Below are 8,765 nucleotides of genomic sequence, written 5' to 3'. Positions count from 1 at the left end.
AGTACATTAACAATGAAATTCTTGTGCATTAAATAGTATACACAAAAAAGGGTACTCAAGAGATTTAATATGAATCAGTCTCACTCATTATCTAGCACATGGGCGTGAGATCACTTGTTTTGGACAATGATCCATTCAGTCCAAAGGTGGACGATAAAGAAGTCCATTTAGTCCTGGGATGGACGATGCAGAATTCTTGTTTTAGATACTGATATGTTTGGTCCATAAGAAGGACGATGAAAGAGCCTTTGATTTTGGTTTATTTTATACTAACCAGCCCAAAGAGGGGTTATTTGGTTTTGTTGATTTGTTTTCAGACAGGTTATGTTTTACACATGGTGGTACACGCATATCACAGCAACATCATCCAAGATTTCGTGTCTGTGTATTTGAGGTCGATGACTCAATATGTTCGATCGGATTGCGGCATGACCGATGGTAAAGAAAAACCAACTATCATGTTCGAGGACGAAGCATATTCTACCCAAGATCTTCATCACCCACGGATTGCAGAAAATTTAAGAGGTCCAATGGACCTTCAGTAATGTCCAAATCAGGGAGAGTAATGTGTGTTGTACTCTTTTTCCTTCACCATGGTTTTGTCCCAATTGAGTTTTCTTGGTAAGGTTTTCCTGGCAACATTAAAGCATATTACAAGCTCTAAATGGTTATGGCATCTAAGGGGGAGTGTTATGAACCAGATTGTGGATGTCTCATAATCAAGAGATTATACCATCGGCGGCCGAAGAAAGAGAGAGTCGGCCAGCTTTTCCTTTTCCTTATGCTTTTATGTTTTTCTTTATCTAGTTAGATTATGATTTGTATTGTTTCCATTTATCTGTAATGGTGTAATTTCTTATATAAGAAACTTTAATGTTATGAATAAAGAGATTTTTTCATTACTTTCACAACAAAATAAGTAAAATCACTTCTTAGATAATTAGTATAGAATACTATGTACAACGAAACTGATTGGGCCTCATTCACGTTCATGATATCCATAATAAACTGACTGGGCCTAGTTTATCCCTTATCTAGGCCTTTTGACAATTTTTGTTTTTTTTAAGCTTTTCTTTTCCCTAGTTATGTTATCCCCAGTTATGTTCTGTCTGAATGATATTGATATTGTGATCCTTGAAAATAGGTTCATTATTACGATCTCTTAAAAACTAAACAAATCTTGGTGCATTACGCGAACAAATTCAACATCGACGTCTTTGACTATATGTATTGTCCCTATGACAGATCAGAGATCAAATCAAAACAAAACTCTTCAACGTCTACACTTACCATAAAAACTCGAAATCGATACCAAAAATAAACAAACAACGACAGCATGGATAAGACAACGACACTGCTTTTGTTCTTCTCCATGTTCACATTCCTCACGACTTCTTTCTCTAAAAACCTATGTAACCAAGATGACAAAACCACCCTCCTCAAGATCAAGAAAGCCCTAAACAACCCTTACCACCTCGCCTCGTGGGACCCTCAAACAGACTGTTGCTCCTGGTACTGCCTCGAGTGCGGCGACGCCACCGTTAACCACCGCGTCACCGCCCTAACCATATTTTCCGGTCAGATCTCCGGTCAGATCCCGCCTGAGGTTGGTGACTTGTCTTATCTACAGACCCTTGTCTTCCGCAAACTCACTAACCTCACCGGTCAGATCCCACGCACCATCACCAAGCTCAAGTATCTCCGGAGCCTCAGGCTCAGCTGGACGAATCTGACCGGTCCGGTTCCTGGTTTTCTCAGTGAGCTCAAGAATCTCCAGTTCATAGACCTTTCCTTCAACGATCTCTCTGGTTCAGTACCGAGTTCTCTATCTTTGTTACCTAATCTTTTGTCCCTTGATCTCAGCAGGAACAAGCTTACAGGTAAATAAACTCTCTTTTTCTCTTTTTACCTATTTACCTTTCTATTTTTTTTTTTTGTAAAAAGGGCATTTATTTACCTTTCTTTCTAAACCTGATTATGAAACTTTTCATGCAAGCAGGTTCTATACCAGAGTCATTTGGGTCGTTTCCAGCAAAAGTACCTGATCTTTACCTATCACACAACCAGCTCTCCGGTTATATACCAAAAACACTAGGCAATCTTGATTTTAACCGGATAGATTTCTCTCGGAACAAGCTCGGAGGCGATGCTTCGATGTTGTTTGGAGCCAACAAAACGACGTGGTACATTGATTTATCAAGAAACATGTTACAGTTCGATCTCTCTAGAGTTGTGATCCCTAAGACACTTGGTATCTTGGACTTGAACCACAACGGAATCACAGGGAATATCCCGGTTCAGTGGACCGAAGCTCCTCTTCAGTTCTTCAATGTTAGCTATAACAGATTGTGTGGACACATCCCCACAGGAGGGACACTTCAGGAATTCGATTCTTATTCCTATTTTCACAACAAGTGTTTGTGTGGTGCACCTCTTGATAGTTGCAAGTAAAAGATTCAAGCAGCCAAGCAATTATTATTATACTTCTACAAATAATCCAATAAGTCTATAGACAACTGTATCTTTATTTGGATTGATTAATAAAAATAATCAACCAAACTTGCTTTGATAAATTTGTTGTATAATCTTCAAAACTTTTTGTTAATCAACCAAACTTGTTTCTAAATAAATATTTTTTTTGGTGCATCTAAATTTTCGAATCCAACCTCCAGTTTTTAAATAAATAAAACAATATATACTATTCGTGGTTATTGTTTCAAATTTTATCAAAAGTAAATCTGATATGCTGAAGCTTTAAAGTCTTTCATGTGGTATTGTAAACCATAATTTATATAACTATATAAGTATACGAATAATTTTTTAGAAAAATAAAATAAAATAAAGATTTATTTGTGAAATAGCTAAGAAAAAAAGAAAAATTAGTCTTGTAGAGAAAAAGTAGAGAGAGATAGAAAGAGAAAAGATGAGAGATAATGAAATTTTAGTTAAATAGTGAATTATGGTTTTTTTTTATGTTATCTCACCCAATTTCCCATAAAATAAATAGCCCGGAAAGCCCTTTTTCAAAAAAAGAAGCCGTGATGGAGAGAGTAGTAGTACTCAAGTGGCACATGTGGACAGCCACTAGTTTTGCACTAGCCAACCAAATTCAACACCGACATCTTGAGCATACGTATTGACTATTAAGGTTGCTAGCTATCAAATTAAATCTCTAATCTCTAGTGTGTTATGTATATATCACTGTCACACTTTCAAGAACAAAAACTCAAAACCAAAACCATACAACATGGATAATAAAACACATACGACACTGCTTTTCTCGCTCTTGTTTTTCATCACACACCTCACGAACGCGTCATCAAAAGATCAATGTAACCAAAACGACAAAAAGACCCTCCTCAAGATCAAGAAGTCCCTAAACAACCCTTACCACCTCGCCTCATGGGACCCTAAAAGCGACTGCTGCGCCTGGAACAGCCTCGAGTGCGACGACGCCACCGTTAACCGCCGCGTCATCTCCCTAACCATATTCTCCGCTCAGATCTCCGGTCAGATCCCTCCTGAAGTCGGTGACTTACCGTATCTTCAGAAGCTTGTCTTCCGCAAAATCACTAACCTCACCGGTCAGATCCCACACACCATCACCAAGCTCAAGTATCTCCGTTTTCTCAGGCTTAGCTGGACGAACCTCACCGGCCCGGTTCCTGAGTTTTTGAGTCAGCTCATGGATCTTGACTACTTAAACCTTTCCTTCAATTATTTTTCTGGTTCCATACCTAGCTCTCTCTCCTTGTTACCTAAACTTTCCTACGTTGATCTTAGTAGGAATAGGCTTACAGGTGAATAACTCTTTTATCTCTATTAAAAAGTGATTATTAAAAAAAGCTGATTTTTAATTACACTGTTATTTTTCTAACCTTTTTAATTTGCACTTAGGTACAATACCAGAGTCATTTGGATCATTCCCAGGAAAAGTCCCTGACCTTTTCCTATCACATAACCAGCTATCCGGTTCGATACCTAAATCACTAGGAAACCTGAATTTTAACCGGATCGATTTCTCACGGAACAAGTTCATAGGCGATGCTTCGATGTTGTTTGGAGCCAATAAAACCACATTTTCCATTGATTTATCAAGAAACATGTTCCAGTTCGATCTCTCAAGAGTTGAGATCCCTAATACATTTGGTATCTTAGACTTGAATCACAATGGGATCACAGGGAGTATCCCGGTTCAGTGGGCTGAAACTCCTTTCCAAATTTTCAATGTTAGCTACAACAGACTGTGTGGACGCATCCCCACCGGAGGGAAACTTCAGACGTTTGATTCTTATGCATATTTTCACAATAAGTGTTTATGTGGTGCACCACTTGATAGTTGCAAGTGAAAGATTCAAGCAGCCAAGCTTATTACTATTCTACTTTACCAAATAATCCAATAAGTTTATAGACAACTGTATGTTTTATTTTGATTGACTGATTAAAAAATCAACCAAACCTGCTTTCATATATTTGTAATACAATCTTCCAGTCTGAATCACAATCAGTCATGTTAGACACATTTAAATGAAGATCAATCGCAAAGGTTCCTGTTAATTAGAGTTTGCTGTAACTATCCATTATCCACTTTTACGGCCAAACTTATCGATCTTCCGTTTCCATTCGACAAAGGCATAAGACATCAAATCATAACCATGTAGTATGCATGATTTGACTATGTGCATGTATATATCTGAATCCGAATGCCGATATGTCAATAATATTATATTACTATATAAACCACTAGACTAAGCTTGAGTGGAAAAATATAGTGAAATTTGATTCGGTATGTTATCTGTTTTAATTTGATTCAAAAAATTCTGTTATTTGTAATTTATGAAGCAAAATAAATAAATACTATTTTACATAAATTTATAATATTTTATCACTAAACTGATAGTTTAGTTACTATTTTTTTTTTTAAAATAAGTAAAATTTTATTTTTGTGATAAATATTATTATTTGTATTAATTTTTTATTTTAAATTTAGTTTTACATATTGAATTTGATATCCGAAAATATTCATTTCATTGGATTACACGAACTGACGAACACCATATATTCGAATAGTTACCGACTCGATCAAATCAGAAAGTTGTTGATCCAGATAGAATAGAACGGATCACAAATATTTTGAAAAGTTGGGATGCATGTTTGGTGTCCACCCATATACTATATACGTTGGTTATATTTATAGACTTACCAGGAAAAAATAGCAGTATATTTTAGTGTATTGAAATACGTTTTAGAAGTTATTTGTTTTTGGTGTATCTCATTTTTGAAATCTAGTTTTACATCATATAAATTTTCTCATTTCGCAAATCAAACTATTGGTCGATACTGTTATAAAATTGTATCAAAAGCAAATTTGATATGATGAAGCTTAAAAATGTTTCGTGTAAGATCATTTTTATCTCCACCTCTTAAGTGGGTTCTTAAGAGGTGAGTCCCACATTTTTCTTAAAACTCAACTCTTTTTCCTCTTCTGCAAAATGAGAGTTTCATAGAGTTTTTGAACTGTTCACGGGCCGCCACGTATCAGTGAGATCCGCGATTGGTTAGTTTTTAATTTTTTTTTTAAATCGAACAAAAAAAAAAAAAAACCTAAGAACCCAAGCCCCCCTAGCGTTAATCATGCTCTAAGATTATAAACCCAAACATTTATATACATATGAATAATTTTTTCGAAAAAGATCAAAATAGAAGCCGTGGTTGAGAGAGTAGTAGTCCTCAAGTGGCACATGTTGACTGCCAGCATGTTGGCACCAGCCAACCATATTCAACACCGACATCTTAATCACACGTATTGGCTGACTATTAAGGTTTCTATCAAATCGAATATCTAATCTCTATAGTGTATATATCATCGTCACACTTTCAACAAAAAAATATTCAAAACAAAACACCATACAACATGGATCATAAGACAAACACGACACTGCTTTTCTCGCTCTTGTTTTCCATCACGTACCTCATCACCATCGCGACATCGAAAGATCTATGTAACCAAAACGACAAAAACACCCTCCTTAAAATCAAGAAGTCCCTAAACAACCCTTACCACCTCGCCTCGTGGCACCCGGAAACCGACTGCTGCTCCTGGTACTGCCTCGAATGCGGCGACGCCACCGTTAACCACCGCGTCATCTCCCTAACCATATTCGCCGGTCAGATATCCGGTCAGATTCCGCCTGAAGTGGGTGACTTACCGTATCTTCAGAATCTTATGTTCCACAGGATCACTAACATCACCGGTCAGATCCCATCCACCATCACCAAGCTTAAGTATCTCCGTTCTCTCAGGCTTAGCTGGTTGAACCTCACCGGCCCGGTTCCTGATTTCCTTAGTCAGCTCATGAATCTTGAATACTTAAGCCTTGCCTTCAATCAGCTCTCTGGTTCCATACCTAGCTCTCTCGCTTTGTTACCTAAACTTTCGTACATTGATGTTAGTAGGAATAAACTTACAGGTAAACTAAGTAATCTCTTTGATTCTACTTTTTTTTTTTTTGGTCACAAAATCTCTTTGATTCTACTATTCGTCGCTTAAAATATGATTATTATAATGCTTTTTTTCTAATCTTTCACTTAGGTACAATACCTGAATCATTTGGATCGTTTCCAGCAGAAGTTCCTCACCTTATCTTTTCACACAATCAGCTCTCCGGTTCTATACCCAAATCACTAGGCAACCTTGATTTTAACCGGATAGATTTCTCAAGGAACAAGCTCACAGGCGATGCTTCGATGTTGTTTGGAGCCAACAAAACGACGTTTTCCATTGACTTATCAAGAAACATGTTCCAGTTTGATCTGTCCAGAGTTGTGCTCCATGAGTCACTTGGTGTACTGGACTTGAACCACAATGGGATCACAGGGAGTATTCCGGTTCAGTGGACTGAATATTCTCTCCAAATCTTAAATGTTAGCTATAACAGACTGTGTGGACCCATCCCCACTGGAGGAAGTCTTCAGAGATTTGATTCTTATACATATTTTCATAACAAGTGTTTATGTGGTGCACCTCTTGATAGTAGTTGCAAGTAATAAACCAAGCTTATCTCTAGTTTTCCCAAAAAAAAAAAAATGTAATATCATCCAGATTGATAAAATAAAGCATGTGTCACAACTTGTATTTTTATGAGTTCTTAGAACATTTTTAAAGTGAAAATGAAGGTAGAAGTTACCACAAATAGAGGAAGAATAAGGATGAATACTTATTCTCTGTTTTCACTTATAACGGTAATAACTAACTCACGGGCCTCGTTTTTCAATTTTCGGACTCGCGCAATTAATTCTTATTATGGGCTTCACTTCTGAAGGCCCAATTACTTTCTCAACTCAAATTTATCTAGCCCGGGGAGAATTTGAACCATGAGTTCACACGCACCGTCCATAACTTGTTTAGCATGTGGTCTAGTCAGCAAATATAATTAGTAAAACCCTACCACTAAGTTTCCAATTGATTACGTTAGGCCGTTAGCCTATATATCATTAGAAGTTTCCACTACAACTCATACTCAAGCACACTACCATTATGAGTAAGGCAACGACCCTGCTCCTCTTCTTGTTCTTCACGCTCTTCCTCACGACCTCCTTATCTAAAGATCTCTGTCACAAAGATGACAAAAACACTCTCCTCAAGATCAAGAAGTCACTTAGCAACCCTTACAACAACATCATCTCCTGGGACCCCAAAGAAGACTGCTGCACCTGGTTCAACGTTGACTGCGGCGACGCCACCGTCAACCACCGTGTCACCTCCCTACACATTAGTTACGACCAGATATCCGCTCAGATCCCTCCTGAAGTAGGCGACTTACCTTATCTGCAAACACTAATCTTCCGCAAGCTCTCTAACCTCACCGGCCCAATCCAGCCCACCATTGCCAAGCTCAAGTACCTCCGTTTTCTCAGGCTCAGCTGGACTAACCTTACCGGTCCTATTCCTGATTTCTTTAGCCAGCTCAAGAATCTTCAGTACATAGACCTTTCCTACAATGACCTCTCTGGTTCCATACCTAGTTCTCTTGCTTTGTTACCTAAACTTGAGTATCTTGAACTCAGCAGAAACAAGCTCACAGGTGAAAAAAAATTTGTATAATTAATCAATTAATCTTATTAATTAACTTAAATGTACTCTTCCTAACATCAGCTCTTATAACGTTCATTAGGTCCAATACCAGGTTATTTGGGTCGTTTCCAGGAAAAGCCCCTGACCTTTTCCTATCACACAACCAGCTCAATGGTTCAATACCAAAGTCACTAGGCAAGCTAGACTTTTACCGGATCGATCTTTCCGTAACAAGCTAAAAGGTGACGCTTCGATGTTGTTTGGAACCAATAAAAAGACATGGACTATTAATTTATCAAGAAACATGTTCCAGTTCGATATCTCCAAGGTTAAAATCTCTTGGACTTGAATCACAACGGTATCACAGGGAGTATCCCGGTTCAATGGACAGAACTTAGTCTCCAGACTTTCAATGTTAGCTATAATAGATTGTGTGGACCCATCCCGAAAGGAGGGGAACTTCAGAGAGATGGTGCTTATGCCTATCTTCACAACAAGTGTTTGTGTGGTGCACCTCTTCAGAGATGCAAGTGATGTTTCAAGCAACCAACCCTTCTTTATTACCATCATAATAAATAAAGTCTAAGGACATGTATCTTTCATTTGGAATAATTAATAAAAACATGAAGCATATGTGCATTTGGTGAATTCATAGCACATTTTCAAGATGTTTTGATCGATCGGCTAGCAA

At 37.7% G+C, this 8,765-nt stretch overlaps 3 protein-coding genes and 1 pseudogene across 3 annotated transcripts; all 4 read left to right on the top strand.

Annotated features, from left to right (window-relative positions):
• The first annotated feature begins 1,187 nt into the window (after positions 1 to 1,187).
• On the top strand, positions 1,188 to 2,601 carry LOC106313435 (polygalacturonase inhibitor 1-like). Its single transcript, XM_013751237.1, has 2 exons — positions 1,188 to 1,880; positions 2,000 to 2,601. Exons 1-2 carry the CDS (start codon positions 1,337 to 1,339, stop codon positions 2,449 to 2,451), a joined length of 996 nt encoding a protein of 331 aa, XP_013606691.1. The 5' UTR covers positions 1,188 to 1,336; the 3' UTR covers positions 2,452 to 2,601.
• Positions 2,602 to 3,172: 571 nt separating this feature from the next.
• LOC106315557 (polygalacturonase inhibitor 1-like) lies at positions 3,173 to 4,472 on the top strand. The gene is made up of 2 exons (XM_013753321.1): positions 3,173 to 3,800; positions 3,898 to 4,472. The coding sequence occupies exons 1-2, from the start codon at positions 3,248 to 3,250 to the stop codon at positions 4,347 to 4,349; spliced, it is 1,005 nt and encodes a 334-aa protein (XP_013608775.1). The 5' UTR covers positions 3,173 to 3,247; the 3' UTR covers positions 4,350 to 4,472.
• A 1,392-nt stretch (positions 4,473 to 5,864) lies between these two features.
• On the top strand, positions 5,865 to 7,135 carry LOC106313745 (polygalacturonase inhibitor 1-like). The gene is made up of 2 exons (XM_013751645.1): positions 5,865 to 6,470; positions 6,593 to 7,135. Exons 1-2 carry the CDS (start codon positions 5,915 to 5,917, stop codon positions 7,045 to 7,047), a joined length of 1,011 nt encoding a protein of 336 aa, XP_013607099.1. The 5' UTR covers positions 5,865 to 5,914; the 3' UTR covers positions 7,048 to 7,135.
• Positions 7,136 to 7,498: 363 nt separating this feature from the next.
• LOC106316416 lies at positions 7,499 to 8,705 on the top strand (annotated as a pseudogene).
• The last annotated feature ends 60 nt before the right edge of the window (positions 8,706 to 8,765 follow it).

The sequence above is a fragment of the Brassica oleracea genome, chromosome C9 (assembly GCF_000695525.1).
Source record: "Brassica oleracea var. oleracea cultivar TO1000 chromosome C9, BOL, whole genome shotgun sequence".
In the NCBI taxonomy this organism is placed as follows: domain Eukaryota; kingdom Viridiplantae; phylum Streptophyta; class Magnoliopsida; order Brassicales; family Brassicaceae; genus Brassica; species Brassica oleracea.
The sequence above is the reverse complement of the archived record's forward strand: the minus strand, read 5'-3'. Positions and strand labels throughout refer to the sequence as shown.